Genomic DNA, 15,695 nt, shown 5'->3' with positions numbered 1-15,695 from the left:
ATTTGTCCAGCTTTGCGGCGTCCCACTCCACCTCCAACACCTCAGAGGTCGTGGACTCCGCTCCATCCAGGCTCTTCGTGCCCGGCATGGTTCTCACACTCGGAATCTTCTTTCAGCGAAAAGCAAAGTCTGTGGCTAAGTAACTGGACTGAAATCACTGTGCAATGGTCGGAAGCTAAGGTATAGATACCGCAAGTGTATATTCGAAAAATCCTCACCGCTGCGTCCAATGTAGGAAGGGGGAGGCTCTATTTGGCGCAGTGCAACACTAGCGACAAGCAGGGACTCTCTCTTCCTCATCAGGGCTGAGGGTTACCTTCCAGACAACCTCTGCTTACCCTCTAGCTAGTGTGGCTTAAGCAGTCGTAGGCTAATCTTTGGGGCACATAGGGTTAAACACTTGCAATAGTATACCGTCACAACCAACCTACCACACAATGAGACCAGACTGTATTCTGTAAAAATATATATCTTTATATAGACTTCAAGCAGGCTTATGAATACAGTTATCAGACTTTCAAATAGCGGTTCCAAGTTACTTAGTTCAAGTTGCCACAGATCGTTCTAGCAATAAGAGTTCTTTAGGGCCTTCTGCCCAGTTCAACAAAGTTCTTGTGGAGCAGGCGGCTCCCAGGGGATCTGTCCCACGTCGCGTTGCCTTCCCGGGGTCGCTGTTCGTTGCGGCTCTCAGCCGAGCAGTTCACGGGTCATCCGGGGCAGCGGTGTTCTGTGGCGGCAGGGTCCTTTCCTCGTCGTCCGCTCCGACCCTGGAGGCGGCGGTTGCGTGGTGGCTGCAAGTGGCAGTACGGTCCTCAAGTGCAGGACGTACCCAGCCAAGTGCCGGTGCAGCTGTGCGCTCACAGCTGGCTGTCGGGCAAGGTACCGACCTAGGGGACTCTCACAGGGCGACTGTCCGTCTTTGCAAGTGGATTGGCTGCTCGTTGCGCAGTCAACTCGAGAGCTCGGACCGGACGGGTCCTCCTTCGCTTTGCTCTCGGGCTCCCGGTGCAGTTGCGGTCACGGTGTTCGGGCCAGCGGCGGCTGGTCCTCACTTTGCTTTCGCTGTTGCTCTGGGCCCGGGTCACGGTGGTCAGGTGGATGTCGTTGCCTTGGAGGAGATTCCTCCGTCGGTACTGCCACGAGGAGCAGCACACGCAGTTGCTTTCTTCAAGGTGTAGCGCCCACTGGTCCTGGGGCGCTGGTCAGGGGGCAAGTTCAGTTTCAAGCCCTTGGAGATCTTTTAGCAGAGTTCGGCACAAAGTTTTGTAAAGCAAAAGTCTTTTCGTAGTCTTTCCTTTTTCCTCTCCTTCGGCAGCAAGGCACCAGACACAGGCAAGAGTCAGCACCCTTCCTTGTCTCTCACGGTCCTTCTCGTCGGGCCGAGTTCCTTCTGTAGCCCAAACAGGATCTAATTTCCAAGGAGCAGGGCTCCTTCTTTTATATGGCATTTCTTTTGTTCTCGCAGGCCAGGGGGGCCTTTGCATAGCCACTCTCAGTCCTTGAGTACCCTGGCGGGTGTACTCCGGCTTCTGCTTTCAGTGTGAGGGGCAGGCGCATCAGACGCCCCACAGGAGGTGGAGCCAGCATTGTGCGGACAGGGGCAGCCAGAGTACCTTGTTGATGGGGCTTCGCCCTTCCTGGGCCAGGTGTCGGATGAGTCATCCGACGCTCCCCAGGAGGGTGGAGCCAGCATTGTGGTGGCAGAGCACAGCAAGATCCAGAGTCAAGAGCCACTCCTACCTCCCACTAAGGTGTAATCTGCGCATTCACCACCTGTCATCCTCCCAGCCCTGTCACTCACACGTCCCAGACAGTCAGATACACATACCAGCAGAGGCGGGCTGAAATGGTTAGGCAAGCAAAGGCTAACTTTCTAAAAGTAGCATTTGCAAACCCAGGATACTAAAATAAACTTTACTAAAAGAAATACTTTATCATCCTGAGTTCAGGCATACTAAACACAACGCGCTACTATGCTCCTTGAGCCTGCTGGGATTATAGGGTGTAATAACTCCAGCAGCTCAGTCTGGCCTAATGGAGCAGGCAGCCTTCAATAGTGAAATACGGTTTTGGTTGTAAGTCACTACTAGGACATGCCACACACATCAGGGCTTGTCCTACCTTACACCTACAACGCACCCTGCCCGCAGGCCTACCATAGGGGTGAATAATATGTAGTCAAGGGAAGGTTCAGGGGTTTCTGCGGTCGCAGTTCCCAGACACATCTTTACGGCTGCTTCGGTGGGTGGCGCAACCCGCGCTGCAGGCCCACCAGCAGTATTGGCATCTACAAGCCCCGGCACTCCTAGTGCACTTTACTAGGGACTAACAGTAAATCCAATGAACCAATCATGGATACCAATCGCATGTACAATTTACAGTAGGGAGCACTTGCACTGCGGCACGGGTCAGCCGTGGCGCAGTGCCCTGAGTATCGGAAAACCAGCAAAACATCGGAGGCACATCAGCAAAAAGTGGAAGGGAGACTCACGCCAAGGTGCCAGGTCTAACATGTACTTTACAAAAAAGTCAAGCGAGATCATGCATCAGTTCTGTTCCAACCAAAAACCGCATAAATGCTGCTAAGAGCCAGTTCCTTTGTAAAATGATTGAAGGACATAGCCACCTCAATAATAGGGAGTGTGAAGCAGCAAACGTACCCGTTGGAAGCACTACATTTGTATTTTAGTTTTTTGTGTCAAATGTAGTAAAAAAAGAAAACTGTTTTGGAACAACTCTGGGATAAATAAGGAATGGCCGGAACAGGACTGCTGCAAAGGCATATGGGGACTTTTGTCCTAAAACCTCTGAGGGACATTCCTTCTACTTCTTTTTAATCAAATTCTGTGTTGTTTCTACCAAGGAACACGCCCAGCTCTCTACTGAGGGTTCTTGTACTCTGAGATACACAGTGAATGCATGAAGAGATCCAGTCTTTTATTTGAAGAAGCTGACAACCTATTTTATTTTCAACTCTGTGTAATACTTTCTTTAGCTGCATGAATCAAATCACTGCCTGCACAGAATACTTTTTGTCTTGAACCAACCCAGCACTGAAACTTCAATAAAAGTACTTTTAACCTCAACACTGGTACTTCCACTTATTTGGAAACAATAGCAGACAAACACTCCCATTTAAATTTCATTTTCTCAATGATCCCCTAACAAACCCTTACAATTCCGTCCAATAAAAGTTCTCAGAGCATATATTTTAATGCGAGTAAATACCAGTCTACCATCAGCTGCGAGGTGTCAGGTTGTCCCCACAAGTAGCAAATGCAACACTAACAAATGATACTTTGCCTAGGGCAGCAAATCATTCCACCAGTCTGCTCTCTGGTTCCTGAGATTTTCTGCACAAATTGCATGTTCCTAATAGTGCGATTGCTTGTTCCTGTGCTGCCGTAGCGGCAGTGAAGCCCGCCTGTGGCAACGCGTCCACCTCATCAGGGTCAAAGGATGGCGTACAGCTGCACCGTAGTAACGCTGGCAATTAATCAGCGAGCCTATGCTAACTCAGCTGTGAAAAATCCACTCCCTGTTCCTCATCCGTGAAGTGCGTCTCCGGAGAGCAGGTGCTCCGAGCGGCGGGCTCCTCACGTGCTCTGTCAAAACCTGGAAACTTGCTGCTAATTAATGTTCTTGGGAATCCTCGCGCAGGCTGTCAAGTGCTGCATGGCCGCTCCTAGGCGGGACCCCGCATTCTCTGAATTGAAGCTTCTTTTTAATCCACTGCGCCTCGGGGACTGCACTAGCGTCCCCTGGCACTGCGCAGCAATTAGGAATGTTTTGTTCGAGTTCAACAGGAGTTCAGATATGTTGGTCATAATTTTTGTTTTCACGTAAAATCGCTTTTCTTTTTATTCGTCTCAGTCTGTACATGGGTTGAATGTGTAACTGAATCCGCTTACGATCCCAAGCCACGCTGCCCCTTCTGTGTAGTCTTACTAAAGATGACTTTGTCTTTGTATCTGTCTTCCAGGCAACAGGTGTCAACGGGAAGCAAATTTTGGTAGCAGTTCTCCCGGGTTTACCAACATCTGCAGAGCTCTTCATACTACCACACCGGGAGGCAACAGGAGAAAACAAAAGGGCAGCAGGAGATTTGGAACAGGTACATTACTTTTTACTCGAATAATTTAATATGGCAAATAAACTTGCATGCAAAAAAAGAAAAGAAAATTGAATGTGCATGGTACATACGGCCTTTTAAGGGGACAGCCTGCTCATGGACTTAGGTGAGTCCAACGACAGGTTATTTGTAATCCATTAAATCGACCTTAATGCAAACACATTACTACATACCGCTCACATTTTTTTTAAGTGAATATTATGAATGTTTTCAATGGTGACCGTCTATTGCATTAACTTGTGATTATATCTTCTCGCCTACCCTGTTTCAGTGTTGACATTTCCAGTTAAATAGTTCATATATTTTCTTTTGGATCCAGTTGCATCATGTGGATCTTTGAAAATGTTACTATATGTTTCCATCAGATACATACAAGAACCCTCCTGCCGAATAAAAAAACCTTAAAATCATTGTGTGCCTTTTGACATCAATAAACAGTTTGGAGATGCAACTGGACATGTTCTTGTAACATCTTATTATGTGACAGGCGTTAGCAGCCACAGCCTGTAGAAACATTTGAAACAGTTAAACAGGATTTTCTACCAGAGGTGATGTATTTGTTTCTTAAAACCCCTACTGAATAGGTGCTTTCACTTATTTCACTGTGTTGGCTGAAAAAGGTTAATCACACTCAATTGCTTCCATTTTTTTCAGCAATAAACCTCTTTTGGTCTGTCCTGCCTCCCAGTGGGGCATTCCAATAATCAGTTTGACTGGAAAGCAAGTCGTAAGTCTGCGAGTGTTATTAGTGAAGATGGAAGGGACTCATTTGCGTTCCTACTACGCTTGGGCTATCTATGGCCTGTTCTACAACCTAAAAGCAGTATGGGCTGGGGCGGCAAGGATGTGACATCTCTGACTGAATGCTGCTGCAGTTCTTTGTTCACACATCAAAAGGCTGCTCTTGTGATATTGCAAAAGAAGACGCTACAGTTGATCAGAGCAGAGCAAGCAGTTTACTTATGAATGTTGGTTTTCTCTTACCTTGTAGCAAGGTGTTTGTCATCATTAGAAGTGCAATCATCTGATCACCACTCTAGTTATGTGGGAGGCCATGTCAGAGCTAGGCCTGCAACATCACCTGCAGGTATGAAGTTAACATTGTAGAGCGCCAGGCATCTTGAGGTCAACAGCTGCAAATTATGGAAGGCCCGTTAATACTCTCTGAAATGACATTATAGCTTCAACATTATGTAGAAGTTAATTTTCATGTCTTTATTGGAATCTTTAGTCACTGTAGGAAAGTAGGATCTGCTTCTTATGGTTACCCCCACTTTTTGCTTGATGTGATGCTGTTTTTGACTAGTCTGACTGGGATCCTGCTAATCAGGACCCCTGTCTATCTGCTTTCCCCTTAAACCGTTGTGTTATGCACTTAGGTACACCCCAGATTGGATACTGGTGTGCCCTTGTCAGTCCCTAGTATATGGTACCAAAGGGCCCAGGGCATAGGTACCTCAGAGGTGTCCCATGGGCTGAAGCATGTATTATGCACCCCTGAGAGATCATTCAAAATGTAACTACATGCCTGTCATTGCAGCCTGTGTAAGTTGGTGCATGCACCACTTACTAAAGATTTAGATATGCTATATCTAAGGGTCACTGTACTTAAAACCTAAAAGTCACCCCTTTAGCAGGTATTTACAATCCTAGGGGCAGGGTGCTTAGTTCTAAGTGAGAGGGTGCCCCTGCTTGAGCAGGACACCCCTGCAACCTACGGAGTCCATTCTCCTGGGTTGTCCGTGACGCAGCCATTACTATATAGAGAGGCACCTCGTAATCGCACGAGGACCATCTCAAAAACGTCTGCAACTAACCCTATCATGTTTGGTTTCAAACATGTTGGAATAATACCCCCACACCGTAAACGGTGTGGGAGGTATGATTCTAAGCACTGGAAGAGCTCTCCGTTAGGCTCTCAGTGTTCCTGGTACCAGCCTTCTAGTCCAGTACAGCACAAAATGGTTGCTGCCCACCAGAGAAACATTTGTGTCCTCCTGCTGCTGAGCCAAGCTTGAGCAGGAGAAGGTAGAACAATAGGCATCCTGTCAAAGGGAGGTGTGACCACCTTCCAGGCAGGATTTAGTGTATTAGGGCTGGGTGGGTGCGCTTGCCAGCACCTTAAAGTCTGGCTGAGGGGTACATTTGGGGTTCCTGTGCATAGTCCAGTTCAAACTAGTCCAGGGAACCATTGGCTCCTGCTCTGGTGCGAAACTGGACAAAAGACATGGAATTAACCTCCCCCCTGTCCAGACCCTCCCCTGGGAGGGTCCCCTGAATCTTCCCAACCCTTTCCTTAGGGTATTTAAGGGCTTACCTAGGTGTAGGTCCCAAGATTCATTGTGGGATAATATTCAGACTTGAAACCACTGCACTTCTACCGTCTGGGCACTCTGGACTTCATTTGGGCCTGACTTCATCTCCCTTCCAGTCTGCTGTATCGTTTGTACCTGTGCATCATACAGGAACCTACCAAGGCCTGTGAAGCATCAAGGCCTACTGAAGTAATGTCCCTTGGAGTGAAGAAGTCACTCCCCTGCATTCGCAGGCACCGCAACTATGTCGACCGGTCTGCAGATCCTGAAATCCTCCGGACTCCCTGGGCTCTGCAACACAGATGGTGTGTGAATGGGCAATGAGAGGCAGAGAGAATATGCGATGCAATAAAAGGTATTTATTCACTGTCCCTTTAAAGACACACAATGAAGTTTTCCAGTTCCTCTTCCATCTTTCGCTCAGAGGAAGGCCGTGGACCTGACTCCATCCCTGTTCAGGAATTTATATTGTTATGGAGCATGAAAATGAAATGAAAGAAACACTTGCTTTAGGGATTGCGTTTGACTTCCCCTGTTTGGCAAAAGGGAGAGGGAAAACACAACCACCGCGTGCCAATCGCTGCACTTGAACGTGAAAATCACTCAGACGGGAACAACGTAGACTGGGTTTCTTAGCCCTCCCCTGCCCTAACCAGGGATTCATCTTCGCTAGGCTCCCCCTTCCCGAATCACCTGCGGATGCGGCTGCGTACCTTGGGTAGCCACGCTCCTCCAGGAGCGCCGCTGGCTTGCTGATGGTGCCGGATAGGGTCCGGCTCCCTCTCCTTCACTTCTTGGCTCCGGGCGCCGGCTGCTCTGGGCGGCGTCATTTCTCCATTCTCATCTGTGGACTTGTCAGTCAGCTTGATGGAGTCGCTCCTCCCTTCCTTGAGATGCGTTCTATTTGTTCCCTCGTCGTCCTCAAACTCCTGGGTCACCCACCCAGATGTTCCAAACCCCCTTAAAAGTCTGCCTCCTCGGTTGTCACGTAGCTCATTGGAGCATGTGACATGGTCACGTGAAATGGGCTGTTTCCTGGAAAAATGGAGAGTTAAAGGGACCGCTGTCATCAATCAATCAATCAATCAATGACATTTATAGAGCGCGCTACATACCCGTAGGGTCTCAAGGCGCTGGGGGTGGGGGGGGGGCGGGGGGTGCCGCTACTGCTCGAACAGCCAGGTCTTCAGCTTCTTCCTGAAGGAGAGGTGGTCTTGGGTCAGGCGCAGGTCGGTCGGGAGGGAATTCCAGGTCTTGGCGGCAAGGTAGGAGAAGGACCTTCCTCCTGTAGTCGCTCTTCGGATGCGGGGGACGGCGGCGAGGGCGTGGTTGGCTGATCGGAGGTGGCGTTTGGGAGCGTAGAAGTTGACTCGGCTGTTGAGGTAGCTCGGGCCTTGGTCGTGTAGGGCTTTGTGTGCGTGGGTGAGGAGGCGGAAGGTGATTCTTTTGTTGACGGGGAGCCAGTGAAGGTCTCTCAGATGTCCGGAGATGTGGCTGGTTCGTGGGATGTCGAGGATGAGTCTGGCTGAGGCGTTCTGGATCCGCTGGAGTCTCTTCTGGAGCTTGGCGGTGGTACCGGCGTAGAGGGCGTTGCCGTAGTCCAGTCGGCTGGTGACGAGGGCCTGGGTGACGGTCTTCCTGGTCTCTGTGGGGATCCACCAGAAGATCTTCCGTAGCATGCGCAGGATATTGAAGCACGCCGAGGAGACGTTGTTGACTTGCCTGGTCATGGAGAGGGAGGAGTCCAGGATGAAGCCCAGGTTGCGTGCATGGTCTGTCGGTTTGGGTGCGGTGGCCAGGGCGGGAGGCCACCAGGAGTCGTCCCAGGCGGAGGGTGAGGAGCCCAGGATGAGGACCTCCGTCTTGTCCAAGTTCAGTTTCAGGCGGCTGGTCGTCATCCACTCGGCTACCTCTTTCATCCCTTCGTGCAGGTTGGCTCTGGCGGCGGCGGGGTCGTTGGTCAGGGAGAGGATCAGCTGGGTGTCGTCGGCGTAGGAGATTATGTTGAGGTTGTGCTGGCGTGCGATGGCCGCGAGGGGGCTCATGTAGACGTTGAAGAGGGTGGGGCTCAGAGAGGATCCTTGAGGGACGCCGCAGATGACTTCGGTGGCCTCTGACTTGTACGGTGGTAGGCGGACTCTCTGTGTTCTTCCGTCGAGGAAGGAGATGATCCATTCCAGCGCCTTGTCCTGGATTCCGACGTTGCTGAGGCGCTGTACTAGGGTGCGGTGGCAGACAGTGTCGAAAGCCGCGGAGAGGTCTAGGAGGATGAGGGCCGCTGTTTCTCCGTTGTCCATCAGGGCTCGGATGTCATCGGTGGCGGCGATGAGGGCGGTCTCGGTGCTGTGATTGGCTCGGAAGCCGGACTGTGAGGGGTCGAGGGATCCATTCGTCTCGAGGAAGGCGGCCATCTGCTTGTTGACGGTCTTCTCGATGACTTTGGCTGGAAACGGGAGGAGCGAGATGGGGCGGTAATTCTTGAGTTCGGTGGGGTCCGCTGTGGGTTTCTTGAGAAGAGCGCTGAGTTCGGCGTGCTTCCAGCTCTCAGGGAAGGTGGCGGTGTCGAAGGATGTGTTGATGATGTCTCGCAGGTGGGGTGCGATGACAGCGTCAGCCTTGTTGAAGACGTGGTGAGGGCAGGGGTCAGTCGGTGATCCGGAGTGGATGGAGTTCATCGTGCGGATGGTGTCTTCGGTGCTGATCGGGGTCCAGGCGTGGAAGGTGGTGGTGGGGGGTGGTTGTTCGGTCTTGGTGTGCGTTGGTTGGTTGTTGAAGCTGTTGTGTATGTCCGCGATCTTGTTGTGGAAGTATGAAGCGAGGGAGTTGCAGAGGTCTTGCGATGGGGTGATGTCGTTGTTTCCTGCGTTGGGGTTGGAAAGCTCTTTCACGATGTTGAAGAGTTCCTTGCAGTTGTGTGCGTTGTTGTCCAGCCGGTCCTTGAAAGCAGTTTTCTTGGCGGCGCGGATCAGCTGGTGGTGCTTCCGGGTGGCCAGCTTGAAGGTGGTCCTGTTGTCCGTTGTAGGTTCCCTTCTCCAGACTTTCTCGAGGGCTCGGCAGTTCTTCTTGGAGCTCTTGAGTTCGTCGGTGAACCACGGGGCTTTCTTGCTGCCGGATCTGCTGGGCGGGGTCCTCAGCGGGGCGAGTTCGTCCGCGCAGTTGCTGATCCACTTCGTGAGGTTGTCGGCGGCCTGGCTGGGGTTCGCTGAGCTGGCGGGAGGGTGCTGGCTCAGGGAAGCGGCAAGCTGGTCTGCTGTGATCTTGTTCCAGCTTCTGCGGGCGGCCTGATGCTGGTGGTGGTGGGTCGTCGATCTCTTGAAGGTGAAGTGGACGCAGCTGTGGTCCGTCCATTGAAGCTCTGTGGCGTGGCTGAAGTCGATGTCTGTGCTGGAGGAGAAGACTGCGTCGAGTGTGTGTCCGGCGAGGTGGGTGGGGGTGGACACCAGCTGCTTGAGTCCAAGATTGGCGAGGTTGTCGAGCAGGGTGCTGGTGTTGCGGTTGTTGTTGTTCTCCAGGTGGAAGTTGAGGTCCCCCAGGAGGATGTAGTCAGCGGAGGGGAGGGCATGCGGGCTGACGAAGTCGGCAATGTCCTTGCTGAATTGGGTGCGTGGTCCTGGAGGTCGGTAAATCAGGGTGCCTCTGAGGGTGGTGTTCGGGTCGGTGTGAATCTGGAAATGCAGGTGTTCGGCGGTGGTCAGGGTGTTGTCGGTGCTGGTCGTGAGACGGATGGTGTTCCTGTGGATGATGGCGATGCCTCCTCCCATCTGGTTGGCGTTGCGGTCCCTCCGGACGATCTTGTAGCCCTCTGGGATAGCGATGGCGATGTCGGGAGCTGAAGAGGCGTTCATCCAGGTCTCCGTGAGGAAGGCAACGTCAGGGGCAGTGGTGTCTAGGAGGTTCCAGAGTTCGATGGCGTGTCTGTGGACGGAGCGGGTGTTGAGTAGGATGCACTTGAGGTGGGTGCTGCTGGTGTTCGACTTGGCGGGTGTTGGTGCGAGGCAGGTCCGGATGCAGGAGAACTTGCAGGCGTGGCAGCTGAAGGATCCATGGGTGCGTCGTGGTGTGGCTTGGTGGCACTCTGGGCGTCGGCCGGTGTTGAGTGCGCTGAGGGTGGCGGCTGAGTACGTCCGGCGGGTCGGTCGGGGTCTTCGAGATCCAGGGATCCTGGCACTGGGCGCGGTCCAGGCGCGGACGGGCATAGACGGGCTTACCTTTGGCGCGCCTTCGGCGCGCTTAGGGCGCGCCCGCTGCGCGTGCACGCTGCACGTCTGCACGGTCGCCATTTAAGGCGAAGTGCGAGGGAGGGAGGAGCAGCTGGGAGGCGGGAGCAGGGAGGGTACAGAAAGGAAAGGGGGCGTGGCCGCACGCAGGCGGCGGGAATCGGGTCACAGGGCCAATGGGGGAAGCGGCGCTAGGACAGACCAGGGGGAGAAAACAGAGGCAGAAATAAAAATAAACCACAAAAATAAACAATAAGGGGTTACAGTGCAAGGGGGAAAATGCACAACAGACACGGAGCGGCGGCGGGGGGCGGGGTCGTCATGGCGGGCTCAGCGAGGCTGAGACAGCAGCGGGGGAAGACCGCACCTGCAGCAGCTGGTGGCCGTGCGGCGCGGGGGTGTCCTAAGGATAGGTCACACTCCCCTGCGCTGCACGGTCGCCATTTAAGGCCAAGTGCGAGGGAGGGAGGAGCCGCTGGGAGGCGGGAGCGGGGAGGGTACAGAAAGGAAAGGGGGCGTGGCCACACACAGGCGGCGGGAATCGGGTCACAGGGCCAGGGGGGGAAGCGGCGCTAGGACAGACCAGGGGGAGAAAACAGAGGCAGAAATAAAAATAAACCACAAAAATAAACAATAAGGGGTTACAGTGCAAGGGGGAAACTGCACAACAGACACGGAGCGGCGGCGGGGGGCGGGGTCGTCAGGGCGGGCTCAGCGAGGCTGAGACAGCAGCGGGGGAAGACCGCACCTGCAGCAGCTGGTGGCCGTGCGGCGCGGGGGTGTCCTAAGGATAGGTCACCTCTGCCATAGGTCCCATGGGTGACTGTAAACAAATCAAAGGGGAAACGTAAGGAAGAAATGTGTCACCACATCCTGCCTCCTCCTGGTCCTGAGATGGAACATCGTGACATGGTGGTTTTCCCCAGCACCCGAGGCCTGCTCTAATCTCGCACCAAGTTTGAGGCCAGTAGTCCTTGTGGCGGTTGCAGTAACCGAACCCCTGTGTACTGCAACGCCTTTGCATTTGCAAAGGCTTGCTGACATCTTTGCAAAAAGATCTTTGGACTCCAGGTAGCCCCAACCTCGAGCACCACCAGTGACCATAATCTTTGACCACAGAGCATCATGAGCATCGCGGCCTGCCTCTTTTGGTGAGCTATTTGAGGTCCTCTCATGACTCCTGTGCCTCCGGCCTGTGGGTCCATTTGAGGGTCACCTTTGTTTTTCTTGGGCTCCACTGATTACTCAAGCGTGCCCTGACTCCCCTGCTTGTGGTGAGTCTCCTGGACCTTGCTGGTCCTAACCGTGCACCTTCTTGACTTCCTGCGTGGGTTGCATTTGCCATAGCTTGTTGGTGCCCCCGACGGACACCGAAACCTAAGCACTTGCCATCCTTCATGGGACAGCTGGTATCCAGGTCTAGGTCATCTCAGCGTTGACTAATCCTGGCAGCCGCAGAGTCAAGGTCACGTCATCTTCATTGAAGCACCCAACATCGGAGGGCATCCGTCTTCCAAGTCTACTGGTCACCCCTGAGTGACATAGACACTGTCCCCTCTGCTTTCAGGTACTCGTCTCCAGGAATCCATGTTTGGATTCCTCCAGACACTTTCTCCTCTTCCAGCAGCGGCACTTTCCTGAAGTTCTCCATTGGGGTCGACTGCGGTTTCGGATGCAACTTCACACCTATACACCCAGCTTCCCTGGGATAGGTAACTTGGGTATCACAGTATTCACAGGTGGGGTGGCTCTCCAGCCTTGTGTCTTCCACAGGGTTTCTTCAGGGTCCACTGGGAAGGGTGCCTAATCTTTAAAACTCCAACCGTGACTTACACATAGACTTGTACGGCGCACACAGTCGTGTTCACATACTGCACACTCTCTCCCTGGGGTCCATATCTACTTTCCTTGGGTGGTTCTGTGGGTCCCCAGCAATTCTACGCCCTCATGACATTGTCCTGACTCGAGTTGCGGTTCTTATACCACTTTCTTAGTATATGGTTTGGCCCCCCTGGGGCCCACTGTGTGTTAGTGCTATATACTGTGATTTCTTTGCTAAGGTATTGTGTGCTTTGTGTCTATCTCCATGTGGGAGATACTGTAACATCCCAAATAGTGTCATATAATAAATACATATTTTTATATTTACTTTGTGTGGTTCTCTTTAGATTTAACCTGTACTATAAGATTGCATTCTGGTAAAACAAGCTGCTTTACACTCCTTTAAGACTAAGCCTGAAGGCTGCTCTCCACAGCTACCACTTGGATAGCTTTCCTAAGGTTTTGTGAGACCTCTTAAATCACCACAAGGGTAGTCTAGACTGGAGCAAGGAGCCCATCTACATTAGTGGACATCATATAACGGGCCAGCTTCTCACAGTCACTAAATAGCAGACCTATTTCCTTTGCAAAATGTTCTCAGTGAGGGAAGAGACTATCCAAGACCTCACACGTAGTATGGTGGAGAAAATTCAATTTTTTAACTTTCTTTTTATTTTTTTTAAAATTTTTGGAAACCTTTATTGTGCAGTATGAAAAGAACAAATACGGGCCCACAACCATCAGGCCGGCCACGATACCATTTAAAGCACGAGTGCAAGCAATACGGCGACACAGTAGCCCATCAATACAAATTGGCAATCAATTAAAGGTACACTGGATAGAGCTGTGGTACCGTGTCACAGGATCAGGGAAGTTAATTTTAAAGATTTTGTGCCAAATATAAAAGTTTTTCTTTTCATAAAAAATAGTAAACCAAGGAGAGCAGAGTCCGTGCAGGCGCTTCATGACATAATCAGGCAACTTCGTCACGTGAAAACCAACAACAACAGAAGCCGAAACCCCCCAGGCAGCATGGCGGCTCAAGAATATGTGTAACAGGATCATGAAGCCAATCAGTAAGCTCTGCGTCCTCCGTCGCCCACCCCCTACCAATCCCATTCACGGACCCAAGGTAGAAATAAGAGAAGAAAAGGTCACAAGAATGAGTAGAAAAACAAGGCCCATAGAAACTAAAAACGGAAAACTAAAATCCCAACCCCCAACCCCCCACCCTACACGCATGCAGAGGCTACGGCCTACCCCCCCCAGCAGTGTGCCTGTCGCCCAATAAGGAACCCAAAATATAGTAACGAAGGAAAGGAAGAAAAGAGAAAAAGAAACCTTTTATTACCAGAGGAGGGCCAAATCCAAAGTCTCCCGGACTCCCCAGCCACAACTGTACTCTCCACCCCATGTATGAAACCAATACAATGAGCATCAAACACAAAATGAGGTGGGGAGAGTCATCACATCATTACGTGCTGAGGAAGCGCCCCAGTCCGAGTCCCCACCAGCCAAGCAAGCACAAGTTGTTAAAAGGAGTCCCCTAGCCCTGGCCAGATCGTAAACGTCCACCCAACCATGGCTCCCGGAAAGAGCCCGCCGCAGACAGATCGAAGGAACAAGATGCTATTCCTAACGGAAACATGGTTCTGCGATGACTCCCTCCCTGTCCTCTTGGCTACACTTCCAACGCCATATTACGCGATCCGCGCCGATCGCTTAAATGGCAGAGCCGGGGGCGGGGTGGCCGTCATTGCTCGAACCGACCTCCCATTCCAAACCTTATCCCTACCAGATATTGCTACTACGGAGTATCTAGCCATCCGTACCACTTCCATCTCACCCCCACTTACCTGCATACTCATCTATCGTCCCCCTCAATCCCCGCTATCATTTCTCACGGACTTTCTAGAAGTCTTAGCTACAGCTACAGTTAACAATTCTTCCATCTTGCTCTTGGGTGATTTTAACTTTTGGCCCTCTGACCCAGCGGAATGTTCATCTTCCAAAGAATTTTCAGAAACCCTTCACTCTCTTAATTTCATTTCTCATATTCACTCTCCAACTCACATCAAGGGTCATACACTTGACCAGATTTGGTCTCTTAATTGCCCAGTAGAGTCCCCTTCTGTCTTGCCCTGCACTTGGTCTGACCATCATTTGATTTCTTTTTCTCTCCCCATCCACCCCCAGGTCAAACCCTCACTCCCAAAAAACATCTGGGTGCGAGCATGGGGCCGAGTGGACCCGGATAGTCTAGTTTCCTCACTTGCCACTTCCCTTCCCTCTCTGGAAAACCTGCCTACTCACTCCCAGATCACAGCCATTGGTCAATGGCTCTCTACAGGTAGTGACTCTGTTGCCCCCCTGAAGCGGGTCTCTACCAAACGAGAGAAGGATGCCAATAAGTGGTTCAACCAAGATCTTAAAACCACTAAACTAGCGGTCCGCCGCGCGGAGCGAGCCTGGAGGAAAAATTATTGCCCACTTTTGCGACTAGAGTTCATTAACACCTTGGCTCTCTACAAAAAAAACATCTTGGAGGCGAAAACCATCTACTTTTCCTCCAAAATACTCGCAGCCGAAAACAAATCGAAGGAAATCTTTTCGATTATCCATAACTTGGCATTCTCGGACAGAACCTCCCTCAAACCTACCCCTTCACAGGATCTCTGTCACTCCCTCAATCACTTCTTTATCCAAAAAATCGCTATTATCAAAGCCAATATCCCCGCTCCTTCCCTTTCTTTTGTGGACCCACAGTGCCCTCCCCCCAAGGCACATCTCACTGCCTTTCCACCTCTTACTCAAGAATCTCTGACTGCCATAATCCCACTTGTCAAATCTGGTTCCCCTCTGGATCCCTGCCCAGCCCATATCCTTCGTCACATCTTCCTTAGCTGTCCTGACCCCCCTCTCCACGCTCTTAATAGTTCTCTCTCTCAGGGCGTGGTACCTGAATCACTTAAATCTGCCGTCATTGTCCCCATATTGAAAAAACCGGGTGCTGATCCCTCAGTTCCAGCCAATTTTCGTCCCATCTCTCTCCTGCCGTTTCTGGCGAAAGTTCTCGAGCGCCATGTTACTTCTGCCTTGAGCTCTTTCGTGGAGAAGAATGGGGTCCTTGCCCCCCGCCAGGCTGGGTTTCGCCCCGCACACTCTACGGAGTCCGTAGTACTTTCGGTCCTTGACAACCTCAGGGAGGGT

General features: G+C 51.8%; 1 protein-coding gene across 1 annotated transcript in view; it reads left to right on the top strand.

Moving 5' to 3' along the window:
• LOC147712037 (VPS10 domain-containing receptor SorCS1-like) overlaps window positions 1-15,695 on the top strand; it is a 2,945,658-nt gene that overhangs the window by 2,682,514 nt on the left and 247,449 nt on the right. The window contains exon 24 of the mRNA XM_086922756.1: window positions 3,983-4,114. Coding sequence (XP_086778882.1) covers window positions 3,983-4,114 — 132 coding nt within the window. The remainder of the gene's footprint in view (window positions 1-3,982; window positions 4,115-15,695) is intronic.

Source organism: Lissotriton vulgaris, chromosome 5 (assembly GCF_964263255.1).
Source record: "Lissotriton vulgaris chromosome 5, aLisVul1.2, whole genome shotgun sequence".
Classification (NCBI taxonomy): Eukaryota; Metazoa; Chordata; class Amphibia; order Caudata; family Salamandridae; genus Lissotriton; species Lissotriton vulgaris.
The sequence above is the reverse complement of the archived record's forward strand: the minus strand, read 5'-3'. Positions and strand labels throughout refer to the sequence as shown.